We start from the raw sequence: 18,016 nt of genomic DNA, 5'->3' as shown, positions 1-18,016 counted from the left end.
TAGAGTTGCATGTGAAATTCTTCATTAATGACATAAAATTCACGAAATAGAACCCAAAATGAAGTAGTGAAATGGCATGGGTTGGTCACAGATAGTGAAACAAAGCAGCTGCTATGTCAAATTTTAGGCATACTGAAATGGCTTTGCCAGATTGATAAGCAGATGTATCAACTCAAAGTTCACTAAAGATATATCAAAGAAGCAGTGAATGTGTATGGGTTGCTCACTGACAGCGAAATAAAGCATAAGCATATCAACAGAAAGGCACAATGAAATGGCAAAGCTAGATTGAATAGCATAAGGCATAAATTTCAGAAAACACAAATCAAACAAGCACAAATGCTCAGCCCCAGTGAAACAAAGCAAAATGTCAACTTCATAACACACTTAAATGGCAAAGGTAGATTGAATAGCAATCAATTTCACAAAATAGAAATAAAAAGAACCAAAATCTGTATGGATTCATCACTGACATTGAAACAAAGGGGCATGTAAAATCCATAGCACACTGAAATGGAAAACCCTTTTCAATAGTAGAACACATCAATTTTACGAAACACAAATCAAACAACCAAAATTTAGTCATTGATTATACAAAAAATTTTCCAAAACCTACGAGAAAAATGCCATTATAGAAACCGTAGAGAAGCATATACAGAAACCAATCTGTAACAGTGGGCTAGGGTTATCAAGATCAACCTCAACATTCAACAATGGAGTTATAAAGACCCAAAATGATAGATCAGGAATGAAATGGACAACAAAGAACCAAAATTTGAATCAATTCATCATTGACAATGAAACAAAGGGGCATGTAAAATTCATAGCACACTGAAATGGAAAAACGTTTTCAATAGTAGAACACATCAATTTCACAAAACACAAATCAATTAACCAAAATTTAGTCACTGATTATACAATTTTTTTTCCAAAACCAGTGAGAACAATGCCATTATAGAAACCCTAAATAAGCATACACAAAAACCAATCTGTAATAGTGGGCTAGGGTTTTCGAGATCAACCTCAACATTCAACAATTACAGAGACCCAAAATGGTAGAGGAGAAAAGAACTGTAAGCACAAATTTCTCTCAAAGCTGACGACATGAAGAAGAGACAAGGATTGTGTGTGAGTTTGTAAGAGATTAAACCAAAATCGTGAGGTTTTTCAACCTTCATGAGAGAAAATTTTACCTACTTCGTGAAAAATGACAAAGGGGCTGCCATGGAAGGGGAGAGTGTGAGAGAGATGATCATTGTTTTTTCACGCGAGGGACATCGAAGCCGCGGGAGGGGAAGAGAAAGAGGGGCACTCGAAAATAATTAAAAATGAGAAAAGGATGTACAGTGGTTCCCCATAAATGGGGAAGCACTATACATAGCGTAAAGTGAAACAGCAAAATAGGGAATTGGATGAGAGGAGGAAATGAGAGTTTCCTCCAAATAAATTTCTAAAATTTGGAGAATAAGTGTATATACTGAGATATTCTAAGTATCCAAATGGGCCCTTAATCCCAAAAGTCAAAGATCCTAAGTTTGTTAGTTAGTTTGTGTAATATATTGTATAAGATAATATCTAAACTGCTTGCAAATAGGCTAAAGAATGTTTTATCTATTATCATTTCTTTTAGCCAAAGTATTTTTATTCTTGAGAGACTTATAACAGATAATATTATGGTGGCATATGAAGTTCTCCACACAATGAGGACAAGACAAAAAGAAAAGACTGGTTGCATGGTCTTAAAATTAGATACATCAAAATCCTATGATAGAATAGAGCGGAATTACCTGGAGGTAGTTTTGAGGAAGTTAGGATTCAATGAAAACTGGACTCACTTGTTAATGAGTTGTGTGACTTTTGTCTCATACTCAATGTTGGTCAATGGTAAGCTACGAGAAAAGATCTTTCCCTTGAAAGGCTTGAGGCAGCGAGATCCTCTATCTCCTTAATTGTTCATCCTTTGTGCTAAAGAGTTAAGTTCTATGCTTAACCGTGCTAACCAGATAAGAGATAGCAGAAGAATCTCAATGGCAAGGGGAGGCATTAGAATTAATCACTTGTTGTCTGCTGATGATTTTGTATTATTTGCCAGAGCAAAGAAGGAAGAATGGACCAAGTTACAGGATATCCTTTATAAGTATAAAATAGCTTCTAGTCAGGTTATCAACAAGGATAAAAAATCTATTTTCTTCAATTCAAATATTGGTACAATTGATGCGAGGAATATCTTAAGAGTAATATGTGGTAGCTATGAAAAGTACTTGGGGCTTCCAACCATGTTGAGGAAGTCAAAATACAATACCTTTAGATGTGTAAAGTAGCAAGTGTTGCAAAAGATAGGCAACTGGAAGAACAGTTTCCTGTCTCAGACAGTGAAGGAGATCCTTATTAAATCAGCTCTCCAAACAATCTCTACTTACATTATGAGTGTCTTCAAACTTCCAAGGACTCCGTGTAAGGAGCTGAGTTCTATGCTATCAAGATTTTGGTAAGGCAATAGAGAGATGGATAAGAAAATCCAATGGATAAGCTAGGAAAAGATGGGATTGAAGAAAGCAAAAGGTTGTTTGGGATTTAGAGATTTAAGAGAGTTTCAACTTAGGCATGCTAACAAAGCAAGGTTGGAGGATGCTCCAAGACCCTTCCTTGACACCTGCATAGGTTTTAGAGACCAATATTTCAATAACCCTAATTTTCTAGAGGCCACACTTGGGAGTTATCCATCCCTGATTTGGAGAAATGTATGGTTTGCTATTGGACTGCTCAAAAAAGGCTTAAAGTTGAGGATTGGCAATAGAAACAACATCAAAACTTTGGCCACAAATGATTATTATCCCCCTCATCTTTCTGTATTCCATCTCCTATAAAGATTTTCAATGAGGATGCCAAAGTTAACAAGCTTATTAGTACCCAAACCAGAGAATGGTATGAAGGACTTGTCCAAGCCATATTTTTGGAAGAAGAAGCTGATCATATCTGCAGTATCCCTATTAGCAGGTTGGGATTTGAGGATCAATTAATGTGGGGGTACACTAAAGATAGCCTTTTCACAGTTAGGAGTAATTACTATGTGGACATAAATAGAAAAAGAAGATTAAAGGAGAAAGTTTTGAGTAGAATTCAAGAGAGAGAAGGTGGAAGAACATGAGGGAGCTAAATTTTCGTGGAGTGGTGAAAATGTTTCTTCTACAAAGCAGGGAATAACATTTTGCCTACAAGGAAAAATATCTTCAGCAAGAAAATTGTTGATAGCCCTTTATGCCCAATATGTCAAAGAAATTAGGAGCATGTGATGCATGCATTATGGAGTTGCCCAGCTGCTAGTGATGTGTAGGCAGAAGACTCAAGTCCAATTTAGAAATGGGCTATAATTGAAGAGGATTTCCTTGAAATTGGGAGAAACTGATGAGGAAGCTAAAAAATGCAAAGATGGGATGGATTGCAACAACCATGCGCAGGATATGGCTAAAAAGAAATGATTTCAAGAAAGGTGATCCATATGGCCAATGAAGGTATGGAAGACTACCAGTCTGCTAAGGTTTTTCTGAAATGGAGGCATACAAGAGTTGGCACAGGGAGAATAATCAACCACTGGAGAAAACCAGAATTTGATTCTATAAAGACAAATTGGGATTTTGTCTTTGATCCAAAAAGCAGGAAAATGAGGTTGGGGGTCATTATAAAGGATGCAGATGGGGAAATCTTGGCTTTTGTCTATGCACACGGAAGAGATATAACCCAACCAAATTTGGCTGAAATTTATGCACTTTGGAGGGCCAGAAGTCTGTAATAATCTAGCTTTTAGGAATGTGACTTTGGAGGGTGATGCCCAAGCCATCATCAATGTTGTGAACAAAGCTAAGGAAGACTCTTCATGGAAGATAAAATATGTTCCTAGAGATGGAAATACAGTGACACACTTGCCTACTAAGTATGCTCTATCTTTAGAGGGTGAAAATGTCTAGAATGAGGAAGGACCTATCGTTATTTCCAGTTTTGTAATGAGGGACAAAAGATGTACTGTTTGAATCTTTTTGATAATAAGATTAGCTTGTATTGATTTAAAATATATATAAATATATATATTCTATTTAGCTTACCAATGGTATCACTTGGTTGGTAAGGTGCCCCTCCCTCTTAATAATTAGTTATTAAAAAGATAAAAAAATAATATATCCACAAATACATCTCACAAATTAATAAGGTTTCATATGATGTGTCAAATTGTAAATTTCTTTTGCTGTAAAGTAAATCTAACGTATCATATCATTAAGACACATCAGTTTGTGAGATTTCTTCATAAATCTAACACTATTGAAAAAAAAAAAAAAAAAACAGGATACTACAGTTTTAGCCTTCATGAAGGTTTTTTTTATTTAGTTTTCTTTTTTTAAAAACCCAATGACATAGTTGTTGCAATTGTGAGTAATTCTATATACAATCATGAAATGCGTAAATGTTGTGTAATTGCTTTAAAAAATAGTATGGTTCACTATTAAAAAAATAAATTTTTACATGTAAGTCTCATGTTTTATTCACTTTTTTCAAAGGGATTATGCGACGGTTGCATAATTCACGGTTGCAAATATCTTTTCTCCCTTTTTATTTTTTTGGATGTAACCAAATATGAAGGCACTACTTAGTAATAGAAATGGTAGAATTAGCACTTTTTAGGTAACAAACTGTCACATTCTGTGATGGGCTACTATAACATTTTGGGGACTTTTTTGCCACAAAAAGAGAGAGAGAGAGAGAGAGAGAGAGAGAGAGAGAGAGATTTCGTGACAATTATCCATTTGTGATTACAAAAGCCACTATATGTTATAGCGCATCTAGTGCCTAAATCATAATAATAACTTCTACCGAAGTCTCTCTGCAAACTTTGTTTTTTTTCTTTTTCATTATCGGATAATTGTTCTTTAACAAGGAAAAATGGATTAGAGGAGAAATAATTTCAAAATCATCATGAGTTTAAATTTTAGGTTGATTAATAGTAATTAGTCTAGTTCAAGTAATTGGTGTTACAAAGTACACTTCAAGTTACGATAGTTTGTAAGATAATTTTTTTTATAGTAATTAGTGTTACAAAGAACACATCACATTACGTCAATTTGTAAGATTATTTTTATGTAATCCTTTGTGGTTAAAATATCTCTCCTTATAAATGATGATCATGTAGGAACTTAATTTCATGACATGAGGATTAATTGCTGAAGAAAAAGAAAATTGATACATAAAAAAACACCTAGACTACAACTTAGCATTGATGGCCACAAAAGTCCAAAAAGTGCTCCTACATACATTTGTGCACGCAGAAACCCCCCCTCATGGCCTCCACCACATGGCTCATCTTCTCATGACCTCCGGGCCTTTTAACTCATCAATTGATGGCCAATGAATTAGTTGTGACCTTCCCTTGCATCTTCCCTTCCCACGTGTGAATTTAATGTGCTGCCATGGCTCTGACACGTGCAATGTCTGGCTAGGATTCACACGACTTCTCTTCAACGCAAGCTGGTTTCAGCAAGATCAGCCTATCCGAGACAACGTCATCCCAGATCTCCTTGAAAGCTTTGAAGATAACATCATGGTGGCAAGGAGAATTCAGCTTAAGAAACCAATTAAGAAGCTCTTGGAGATCTTCTTTCGAGTATATCTCTTTCTGCAGGATCATCTGCAGCATGGAATGCCGGAAATCTTGATAAGGGTCACTGGAATCCTTCTCGACGGCGATGCTGTTGATGATTTTTTGGCACGGTTTGGGATTCTTTGAACTCCTGATCAGATCGGTTTCGGCTTCAGAAATTGAGGTGGAAGTGAAATCTTCTTCGTCCATTGAAAGGCCGCCATTTCTGTCGCAGGAACTCGAGGAGGAAATGCAAGGCTTTGGGTTTTCGGCAGGGCTGATGGTGGTTTTTGGCTTCTGGGTTGGCTCATGTATATCTGAGGCTTTTGGCCTGCCACAGCCACACCCTGCATTGGATCTAAATATGGTTCTGAGAAGCTTTAATTTCTTGTTGGAAGACATCACACAGAGAGAGAGAGAGAGAGAGAGAGATGAACCCTTTTGCAGTATACCCTCCTAAAGGCTTAGAGATTAGAGAGAGAGATAGAGAGATAAACGGTGCAGTTGTTAGGAGTCGTTTTCAGTACTAATGACTTGTGGTTATAGGGAAGTGAAGATAATAAAGGGTGTGTTTTTTGGGTTGGAGTCCACTTCTCTCAATGTTGTTTGTTGAGAGATTTACGGGTGCACTTGCAAAGGTTACATATTAATATTTTAACTTTGTTGGAATCATCGGGTACTGTATGTATGCATGTGACGATCCTCGACATCATGGGACCCTCACGATAATTAAGATTCTTTATTTATTTATTTTGAATTTATGTTTATCTCATGACTTGAATAAACAATAATAATAATAATAATATATTAATTAAAGAGGTCTATTTTAAATTAATCCGTACTAATTATAAAATCCCATTCGATTGCATATATATATATATATATGGGAATTGTTTCGAAAACAATAAAAGAAATTAAGGCAAGATATATATGTTTGTTATGATCTCAAATTTGAATTTTCAAAAAAACAAGCTGTTTCGATGGTTGGGGAAGGTATTAAGTGATAATGATGATGAAGGCTAGCTTGTAATTAATAGTAAAATGGAGAAGGACTTCATGAATAAATAGTTATTCAAGAAAGGGTAATGATATACTTATACCTCCTTTATTACTGTTTTACTATCTAATTTTTTTTTCTTTTTGTCATTTTAATCTGGATTAAAAATCCAAGAACGTAACTTTTCTTGCATAATCTAGAAAAAAAATCAATCAACAACATAATCATGTAATTTAATTAAAAATAAATTTAATTTTATAAAAATTAACTCAAAAAGTAAAAGAATGTCAATTTTTATAAAATTGAGTTTTTTTTTTAATTAAATTACACGATTATGCTGGTTGATTGAATTTATTTTCTTCTAGATTATGCAAGAATGTCATTTTATGAGATTTTTTCAATCCAGATTCAAAGAGCAAAAAGAAAAAAAAATAACTGGATAGTAAAATAGTGGTAAAGGAAATGTAAGGCTATTATTACCCTTCGAGAAAATTATTTTTATTTGTTTAAATGACACGCAAATATTACTTCAATTAGAGTCAATTAATTATAACGTGATCAACAGATTTATTTAATTTAGGGAATTAATCATGAAGTCAGTACGTAGATCAATCATTCAAAGATTGCTTAATTCAGATGGATTTTATTTTAAAAAAATTATAAGAACTTGGAGTGAAGTTAAATTAAAAGGCCTTCCACTAATTAGATCATTATGATTTTTTTTTTTTTTCATTTCTTCTAAAAGTGCCCATATATATATAGATCATTAGAAGAAATATTAAACAACGGCTAATATATATCTCTTCTCTTGTTTGACAATTTAATTAAGACCATTATGAAATTTAAACAATAAAAAAATGGAAAAAAAAATTGAGGTCTAGAGTGGGAGAGAAATAAATCCATGAAGCAGGCTCCGTGTTATTTACGTAATATAAAGATATTGAAAAAAATTAATTGGGTTTAGATCTTAATTAGATCATGAGTTGATCAATCAAAAATATTAAGGAATCCAAATATGATTAGGATACATCTAATATTCAAATTCTGAATCTCAAGCTCCAAATTAAAAGAAAAAAGAAAAGAGTTTCAACAAGAACTTTCATGCATGGCTGACCCATTTTGGGCGATCAGAACCATATATATCAAATTAGAAGAAGAACAATAACAAGAACAAGATCAAGAAGAAGAAATAAACGTGTTTTTCTTTTTACTCGATGATCAACACCCAAAATTTTAAGGCTTTGGGAGAAAAAATTAGAATCTAAACCTAGCAAAAGATTCGATAATGTAGCTTTCAAGAAAAAGAAAAGATTGGATAGCCACAATCAAGAACAAATAAGCTGTATTGCATGCATGCATGCTAGCTAGAAAATGTCTCATAAATGCATGCTAGTTAGAACATTCTGATCAGTACATATCTGCATGATCATGTCCTCCACCTCCCACATCATGAATAACTCCGACCACCCTATCCAAAGCCTGTGTTATTGCCGTCATAACGTTCCTGTTGAAGAATCTAATACAAGCATTCACCGGAGGCCTTAACTCCTCCCAAACACGGGAAAAAATGCATCGATAGCCGCAGCTCGATGATGTTCCCGATACTGGTGTTGGCTGCAAATATGCCCAGGCAGCCCTCTGAACAAGAAAATTGCTAATAGGAATCTCATGAACAGATTGCATGCTCAAACCCCGTGGTGGCGGCTGCCGCGGCAGCAGATCTTTCAGTGAAGTATATGCCAATGGTGGCGACTCTATCCGCTCCGAATTGGCAGCTACAAAGGCTGTGTCCTCCAACACCGTTCTTGGAAAGCTTCGGCATTGGAACAGCTTTCTAATGATGAGAGCCATAGAGCATGTCTTCTTCAGGAGTATTTCCAACTGAGTGATCAGGTATTGTTATGGGATTGAGGTGTTTATTTTTTAATTGTTGGGGAGTTGGGAAATTTGAAGGGTTTTCAGATTCTGAATCCTCTTGAGTATATCTCTTCTAATTTGAGAAAGCAAGTCAACGTTTTGTATTCTGTTTTGTGCTTAGAATTGTAGCACAAGTAGATGACTGATTAGAAGTTACCGATGACTCTCAAATTCCGATTTTATTGTATATTCTGCGTATAAAAAGCACAAGAATCTCTCTGCTTTTTCTCTTGGTATCAGTTTTTCGGTTGAATTCCGTATATTTCTGATATATATATATATATATATATATATATATATATATATATGGGCAGTGATAGGGCCACCGAGAGTGGATCCCGACACTGCCCACTGATAAGGCAATTTCTCATCTTCTTTTTTTATGTATTTTTTTAATGTCTTTGAAAATTTTAAAAAACATAAATAAAATTTAAAATACTTGCTTAATCACTAAATAAAAATAGAATAAATCAATCGGTAAACTCTATTTGGAGAATCTGTCGATGGCTTTAGCATTATTCATATATATATATATATATATATATATATATATATATATATATATATATATACATTTGTTACATGGTCAATACATACTTTCTCTTTTATATATAGAATGTAGTTAATATATATTAGATAAATCATAAATTACAAGATTACTAAATAGAACTATTTTCTTGAAATTTAGATTTCTAACCTAAAGTAGATAGAAGTTACTGATAAATATTAAAAAGAAGGATACAGCTAGCGGGCCACGCAGCGGTTACCGCTAGCATGCCCGCTAGTGTATTTAAAACTTTTCTTTTTTTTTATTTTCTTTTCAATATTTTTTTAACATTTTTAATTATTAAGAAAAAAAAGAAAAAAAATACACAACTTCACTAATAGTCACTTCATTAACCATTAAGTAAAAAAAATTAAAATAATCAAGTGGTAAGTTTGAGAGGTCCACTAGCATTTTCCTAAAAAGAAATAGTCTATTAGTTTGTACGCCTCGCAGACTCCCTTTGAAAATAATAGAGAAATCAGGGAACTATATGAAAAAATAATTTTTTCACGATTAACCCCACATTTTTCAAAGGTAGTGCACACCCTAGGACTGTACCTAACATTAGGAGCGGCATTTCGTGTTTGTGGATCGTATTCATTTTTTGTCAAGCCGTGAGTATCAAACTATATGGGTGATCAACCCATTTAATTAAATGAGTCCGACCCTAAAATCCTAATACGACCCATATAAATAACAAATGATATGATATGACTCGATTAACTCGTTTAATAATTAACTTTTATTGAGTTAACATGGACATGACTGATTTAACTTGTTTCAACCCGTTTAACCCGCTTCAACTTGTTTCATATAAATGGATTGACCTAACCCAAATATTTATTTTTTAACCCAATTAATAAAATTTAATTACAATACAATGATAACTATTTAAATCATTTACAATTACAACTGGATTCATGATAAAATAGTTTATTATCAATATCCAAATCAATAACATATAAGAAAATTAATATTTTCATAAAATAAAATTACATATTAACAAAAAAATGTTTAATAGTTTGAAATATCAAGCAGTGAAATACTAATATTAATGTTACATCCCAACAAAAAAAAGCCCTATAAAACTAGACATTTATAGAATCTGAAAATGGAATTTATTCTAATTATACATGTTGATTGTGGGTTTTGCGAGTTGACTTGCAATTGACCTAACTATTAATTGTCTTATCAAGTCAACTCGTTTTAGTCCAAACTCATTTTTATCAAATTCAAATTCGCTTATTTTATATTGTGTTCATATCAGGTTCACGAGTCATGCTATATGTTGCCACCTCTACTTAACATTACTGGAAATTAAAACAAGACAAGATGTCTTATTGTTGTGTGTAGTGACCTTCTAAGGATTAATGGGTGAGTTTTTGCTCTAAGCTGTGAGATTGATAATCGACACATGGTTTAAGCGAGTGGAACTACAACATATAAACCATGAATTGGGACTAGCTCAAAACTCATCGCAAATAGAGGCTAGCTCAAAACTACCCGCATGGTTTAATGCTAAGCTTGTAATTAGTATTATTTAGACTCTCCACCTTTGGCCCCAAATTTAACTGTGCCGGCCCTGAAACAAACCTCGTTTAAAACACTTCTCAAATCCCTTATAAATTTTGATGTGAGCACAGATATTGGATTAGTCAAATGTCAGTTAAATCTACATTTTGATTAAAAATTTTTAAAATCAATTGTATTGGACTAACCAAATCATTTCAAGTCAACTTATGAGTTATAGTAAATGAAAAACAATAGCCATATTTGGTGAGTGACTATTCACCAACCAAAAGAATATTTTATTGCAAAGTATTCTCTTTATCTTCCTTTCTTCTTCCTTTCTCTTCATTTCTTCTTCATGTTAAATAGTTTGTTTGCACAGTAAAAATTAAATTATTAATTAATATATGGCGTGTATTTGTAAAATATAAAAAAAATTATTAAAATAAATAATATTATATTATTATTTTTTACTTTAGAATAGTTAGTCCAATATGAATTAACCTCTTCAAAAGTTTTGGTTTTAGTCAAAACCTTAAGTTTTAGTCAAAATTTAAATTTGGCGATAGCTAGGCCATTACCAATGCTCTAAATGCCAGAAAAGCTACCTTCTCTTCTCGTATCGGAAGCATTCTCAACTTTGCCCCTTCTATTCTCTCCTTGTTTCCACAATGGAAAGAAGCCCCTTCCTTTACACTTGTGTAGAGGGATGAATTAATATTTTTTATTAATTTAATCTAAAGTTATGTAAAAATAAAAATAAAAGAGTATTAGATGTGATTTTTTTTAATACTAAATATGTTTTATTCTCCATAAATCATATATATGCTCACTGATTCATTATGTAAATTCAAAACTTTTAATTTGATTTATTATGTTGCATATATGTAATTAAATTAATTTTGAATATCATAATATGACTTTTCAAGAGAGTTTGAGAAGAGATCATGACCAAATTAATCTTGATTTCCCCTAAAAGGTGAGTATAGAAATGATGATCTGGACATCCTGAGCTGTTCATATTTCCTTCCAAGTTCATCCAACTTTAATATTGGTACAATTTGTCTTAAAACTACAATTAGAATGGTAGTTTAATGTAGAAAAATAAAATGTACTACACTATATATATCTTATTCTTATCCTATAATATTGATCAATGATGTGACGTTATCCATCAATTATATTATTAGTTATTTTTAAAGAAACGAGCTAATCTAATAGCTGATGAATAATTTCACATAACACGGTAAGATTAAAATGAGATGAGATGAAATGTAAAAAAAAAAAAATAATGATAGGGTTACTACTTTACTACTACCCATCTACTACTCTTTTTATATTTAATTTTTTTTTAATTTTTTTTATTTTACTTAATGATTAAGGAATTGAATATTAGTAAATTTATATTTTTTTTAATTTTTTCTTAGTGATTAAGGATGTTAAAAAAATACTTAAAAGAAAATAAATAAATAAATAAAATTGAAATGCACTTGAGTAGTAGATGGATAGTAATAAGGTAATAACCTTATCTAAAAAAATAATATACTACACCATTATATCTCATTCCTATCCTATAATGATGATCATTTTTTATTTTAAAAACAAGTAACACATGTCCATTTATTTAGCTAATCATCGAGGTGCAATAACAATGTTGTCAATACACATATAATATATATATATTTAGAGTCCTTCTATATAATATTTACTGTAGTAGTGCACACAATGCACACACTATATGGATGCATGTGGTCCATTTGTTTTTTTTTTTTCTTCTGCAAAATGCGCAGATGAGACACTACCTCTCTCTCTCATCATCTCTCCAGCATCTCTCATCATCTCTCTCTCATCTCTCTCATCAAATCTCTCGCCGGCTCTCTCTCTCCTCAACTCTCTCTCTCATCCCTCATCGTCTCTCTCTCTCCTCGACTCTCTCTCATCCCTCATGCTCTCTCTCATCTCAGCCTTTCTCTCTCATCGTCTCTCTCTCATCTCGGTTCTCTCTCTCATCTCCGACTATCTCTCTCATCTCGGACTGACTCTCTCTCTCATCAGCAGCTCTCTCTCTCTCTCATCGGCTCTCTCTCTCTCTCATTCTCGGTCTCTCTCTCTCATCTCTGCTTCTCTCTCATTGTCTCTCTCTCAGTTGGATGGTAAATTAGACTTGGGGAGATGTGCGGTCTAAATGATGCCACATCATGTGTGCAAAATGGTTGCTCCTAAACAGTGGCTGCTATCTATATTTATTCATATATATATATATATATATATTATACTAGCAGTAGAGTGACGTCCAAGGGACATTTGCCTAATTCAGTAAAACTTTATCTTTTATTTAATGATGAAAAATTAGTATTTCATAAATTAAAGTTAATTTTAAGTGTATGATATAATATTTATATTTTAATTATTTATTTTATGTTCGTTTAAATCAATATTTAAACTTCTACCGTTAGATTAAATCTGAAGATTCAAGATGAATTGTTGGGATTTAAAACCCAAAAACTAATATTTTCTCTCACTTTTCATTTTTCCCTCTTTCTCCTTCCCCACGCACATTTGCCTAATTTAATTAATTAAGAATATTATCATATTTAAATTATGTTAAAACTCTAATTATTTATATGGTTTTAATTTCTTAAAAATATTTAGTAAAATTTCATCACTTATTTAATGATGGAAGATTAGTATTTTATAAATTAAATTTGATAGTTTATGTATCATATGCTATTTATTTAGTTAATTAAAGATATTATCATACTTAAATTATGTTAAAACTCTAATTATTTATATGGTTTTAATTTCTTAAAAATATTTAATAAAATTTCATCATTTATTTAATGATGAAAGATTAGTATTTTATAAATTAAATTTGATAGTTTATGTATGATATGTTATTTATATTTTAATTATTTAAATTTTAAATTAGTTTAAATCAGTGTTTTAATAAGAGAAATTATTTATATATAAATTTTAACAAGAGAAATTATTTATTATAGTGATAAATATTACAGTCTTATAATTATATCTCTAAATTTTAATAGAAATTATTTATATAATTTTAAAGTGTGTAAAATCTGCATAATATCTTTAAACAAATTTTAGATCCCAGACGTTAGATTTTACAATAAAACCCCAGCCCCTCTATCTTTCTCCCTTACTTTTCTCCCCCCGGCTCTCTCTCTCTCCTCCCTCTCCTTCAACGTACGTTGTACGCAGCTCTCCCCATGCCCAATTCCTCCACTACCCAGCCCGGCTCCGCCGTGCGCCTGTGAGCCTCACCGCCCCTTCCACCGGCACCACCTCACTCGGCGAGTACCCCCACACCGGTCTCCCTCTCTCACGATCTCTCTTCCTCTCTCTCGGCAGTGCACAGCCCGAATGGGCTTGATGTTGTTGCGCCGCTGTGCGCCATCCTCCGGTGCCACCACCTCCCCGGTAGCCTCCCCTCCCACCAGCCATCATCCTCTAGCGAGCTCGGCCTCCATCTCCCTGCCGTTTGCCCCCACGAAGTCCACCTCTCTCTTGCACAGGTTCTCCACACCCACAGCGGAGCTCCACCTCCTCTGGCCACCGCACCACCACCAAGACCTCCTTTGGCCACCGACCACCTCTCGTAGCCATCCCCACGTCTAGCCGAGCTACCATGCATGCTCACCTTCCCTCACGGACGCCCACTTCCCCTTAGGCCACCTCCACCACCGTACACCGCCACCCACGGCATGTGACCACCCTCTCCGACATCCTCAGGCCACCACCGACCCATCCCAACCACCCATGGCCCCAATCTGCCACCTATGCTCCCTCACTCTCTCATGGCATCTCTCCCTCTCACACATGGCCAGTTTCCCCTCCACCACCGTGATTTGTGTAGTGATTTTTTAGTTTGTGGTATTTTTGTGATATTTTGTTGTATTTTGTAGTGATTTTGCCGTGATTTTACCTTGAGGATGTAGAGAGGGACGCGGAGATATAGTGGTTTTGCCATGGTTTTGTGGTTTTGTTGTGTTCACCACTGTTTATTACTATTCACGATTACTATTTATGAACAGCAATTACTATTCATTACTGTTCACGTTATAGCCTCTTTTAAGTATAAAGAGATATATATATATATATATATATATATATATATATATGAGCACGGCTATACATCAGCCGCACCCTCCGCACACCATATATAATGTTTTATTTTTTTTTCCTCTCCTCAACACGGTGTGCTGCAGCTATAATGGTTGATGTAAGTAATTTCTCATATATATATATATATATATATTGACCGTAAAATCAAAGAAGCCATGGCGGCAGGGGTGATGTTCTCCCAGAAGGACATCGATATATATATATATATATACACACACCTAAAGAAAGGGGGATCTATAACCAGGCTTGTGGTTATTATAATTATTATCATATTTTTATTTCTATTATTATCATTATAAGTTCATCAAGTACGTGTCTCACAACTACACCATTCATACATGCGATGCACGTATGCATACTCTCTCACTATCACAAATCAGATTCTCTAACTTATATATCTTGTTTGAAGATAAGTAAGATAAAAGGTGGTGTTAGATCCTAAGGTATGGAGTTTATGGATATTAGATATGAATTTAGTCTGTATGTAAAAAAAATTGGACACAAACCTTACTTAAAATTAATATTTCTTTTATCTTCCTCACATAAGTATTACTTAATATCAATAAATCTTTGTCAAATTAAAATCTCTCAAGTTTCTAGCTAAAATTTATTAGAGAAAAAGCATTAGGGCTTGTTTGGATAGTCAGATGAAATAAAATGATTTTAGATGAATTAAATAAAATATTTTTAATATATTATTTTTAAAATATTATTTTTTAATATTATTATATATTATTTTAAGATTTAAAAAAGTTGAATTATTTATTATATTTTATGTAAAAATTTAAAAAAATTGTAATGATGTGATGAAATGAGATGAAATAAAACTATCTTCAAATCCAAACAAGACTAAGAATTCACTTTTATAAAATCTCTTTATAGATATAACACTTCTTTATTGAGTCTCAAGATTTTACAGCATCAAAATTCATCACTTTAAAATCAATTAATTATCCTAAAATACTAAGTAAATATTAATAAATAAATGAGTTGGGCCGGCAATGCAGCCAAGCCCATAACTAGCACCCACCGATTGCAAATGACTGACCCTCTGCAGCTCTGCTCTGTTCGCCCTTTTTGCTTGGTTCACACAAATCTCTTCTTCTCTACGTCTTTGGTTTTATCACTTCTATGAGATATTTTTTCTCCGTCTTTCATCGGAACAAATGGTCATGTTTGAATAGATAGAAAAGAAAATCTTTGGTTGGCTAAAAATGGCAACGGCTCTGCCAGCAGTAGCATCTCTCTCCCAGGCTTCTTTCTTCAGCAAAGGGCACTCAAGAATCTGCTATCACGCTTCAATTCCACTCTCCGAAGCCAAGTTGAAGCGGTTCACGGTCAGAGCTCTCAAAGAGAAAACAGAGGAAACTAAAAGCCCATCTTCATCTTCATCACCTTCTTCTGCTTCATCAGCTGAGGAAATCACAAAGAAGTATGGCCTAGAGGCTGGTCTCTGGAAGGTGTTCATTCCTTCTTTCTCTCCATTTTATTTCTGTTTTGCTTGCTTGTGGGCCTCTAAAGTGATGGGTTATCATCATCATCATCATCATCCACTGGTGGTGCTCCTAATGCGGTTTGTTTCCCAGTTCTGTTCTTTTTTTTTTTTTTTTTTAGCTAATTAGATAGAAAAGGTGTCTTCAAATTGAGAGATGGGTATGGGGAGTGGGATGTGGAGCTAAATAGACATGAAATTTCAATATATATAAACATGGGTACCCCAGGTTGCAGAGTAATTTAAGGAATAACAGAATGAAAGAGACAACTGTCACAAAACTCTGGGTTTTGACACCTGCAAATCGATGGGAAGGAGTTTCTAATTTGTTCGATGGATACCTTTCACCGACAACCTGAAGGCGATTTTCGTCTCATGCAATGCGAGTTTCATAGATAGGAATTAACTGATATTACTGATACAATACATGCTACTTCACTCAACAAATAGTTCATTAATCTGGGGATATTAGAAGCCAAAGAAATGTTTGAGAAAAAGAACTTTTCAATGGTTATTTCATTCCAAACTCAAATCCCATTAATTTACACGGTACTCTGTTTTTGGCTAGTTAGTTGAAAAGGCATGGCGTGACTGTTGATGCTAATACATTACATCCTTGATGAGAGTGTTTGGTCTGATTTCCTTAAAAGAATATTATGGATGGATGGCTGCAGATATTTAGCTCAAAAGAGGAAGGAAAGGAAGGTGATGGGGAGGAGAAGAAATCAAAAGGGAATCAAGCAAAGGAGCTGCTAGCACAGTATGGAGGAGCATACTTGGCAACCTCCATTACTCTGTCTTTGATCTCTTTCTTAATCTGCTATGCACTAATTAGCGCTGGGGTTGATGTCCAAGCTTTGCTGCAAAAGGTAAAAAAAAAAAAAAAAAAAGCCTTTGTTTGTATGATGAACTGCAATTCGTCTCAAGTTTTCATTGTATCAAACATACTATATTTTGGCAGGTGGGGATCTCAACCAATGAGACCGGGGAGAAGGTTGGCACATTTGCTTTGGCATATGCTGCACACAAGGCCGCATCTCCAATCAGATTTCCTCCCACGGTAGCCCTGACTCCAATCGTTGCCGGCTGGATTGGAAAGAAAGTTGAGAAAGAAAAATAACCTTTTTCTTTTTCTTTTTTATATGTATAGTTTCTTCAGGTCAAAAACCCCATGTTTTACTTCTTGTCATACTACATTTTTTCCTTCCTGTAACCAACTCTGGATTATAATGCCAGCGATCCAAATTCTCTTAGGCCTAGCTAGTTTTTACGAATAACATGAGATGAATTGAGATTAAAATTAAAAATTAAAAAAAATATTATTATAATATATTATTATAATATTATTTTTATTTAAAAATTTGAAAAAGTCAAATTATTTATTTTATCGCGTAAAAATTTGAAAAAGTTATAATGATTAGAGGATGAATTAAGAGTAGTTGTGAAAACAAAGGAAACCTTAATTTAAGCCAATTGGAGTTAGAAAATGGTTGTTTGGAGCTTTCTTTTTCCCTCAAACAAAAACAACACATAGCTATTGCCCTTTTCCCAAGTCCCTTCAAAATCTATAATTAAAGGGGGGGTCCTTTCAATTAGCGGTGAATTTTTTACCGGTCATTCCAAAACAGAGCAAACCAAGAATACTATTAACTTGGGATGGTGAGAATGTGAAACGACTGACCTTCAATTTATGGCTGCATCTCATGGATCACATGAACAAGCTTACAAATATTAAAGGCTAAAAAAAATGACTTGCTTTTATGTTGAGGGTAATGACTCGTGATC

General features: G+C 33.7%; 3 protein-coding genes across 3 annotated transcripts; 1 reads left to right on the top strand and 2 right to left on the bottom strand.

Moving 5' to 3' along the window:
• Positions 1-5,213: 5,213 nt before the first annotated feature.
• Positions 5,214-6,257, bottom strand: LOC121240055 (transcription repressor OFP6-like). Its single transcript, XM_041137507.1, has one exon. It carries the CDS (start codon positions 6,026-6,028, stop codon positions 5,483-5,485), a length of 546 nt encoding a protein of 181 aa, XP_040993441.1. The 5' UTR covers positions 6,029-6,257; the 3' UTR covers positions 5,214-5,482.
• Positions 6,258-7,899: 1,642 nt separating this feature from the next.
• Positions 7,900-8,605, bottom strand: LOC121239960. The gene has a single exon (XM_041137374.1). The coding sequence runs from the start codon at positions 8,472-8,474 to the stop codon at positions 8,031-8,033; it is 444 nt and encodes a 147-aa protein (XP_040993308.1). The 5' UTR covers positions 8,475-8,605; the 3' UTR covers positions 7,900-8,030.
• Positions 8,606-15,815: 7,210 nt separating this feature from the next.
• On the top strand, positions 15,816-17,463 carry LOC121239987. The gene is made up of 3 exons (XM_041137409.1): positions 15,816-16,199; positions 16,906-17,100; positions 17,193-17,463. Exons 1-3 carry the CDS (start codon positions 15,954-15,956, stop codon positions 17,349-17,351), a joined length of 600 nt encoding a protein of 199 aa, XP_040993343.1. The 5' UTR covers positions 15,816-15,953; the 3' UTR covers positions 17,352-17,463.
• Positions 17,464-18,016: the final 553 nt, after the last annotated feature.

The sequence above is a fragment of the Juglans microcarpa x Juglans regia genome, chromosome 7D, assembly GCF_004785595.1.
Source record: "Juglans microcarpa x Juglans regia isolate MS1-56 chromosome 7D, Jm3101_v1.0, whole genome shotgun sequence".
NCBI classification, from domain to species: domain Eukaryota; kingdom Viridiplantae; phylum Streptophyta; class Magnoliopsida; order Fagales; family Juglandaceae; genus Juglans; species Juglans microcarpa x Juglans regia.
Note: the sequence above shows the minus strand (reverse complement) of the source record. Positions and strands in the feature narration are given on the sequence as shown.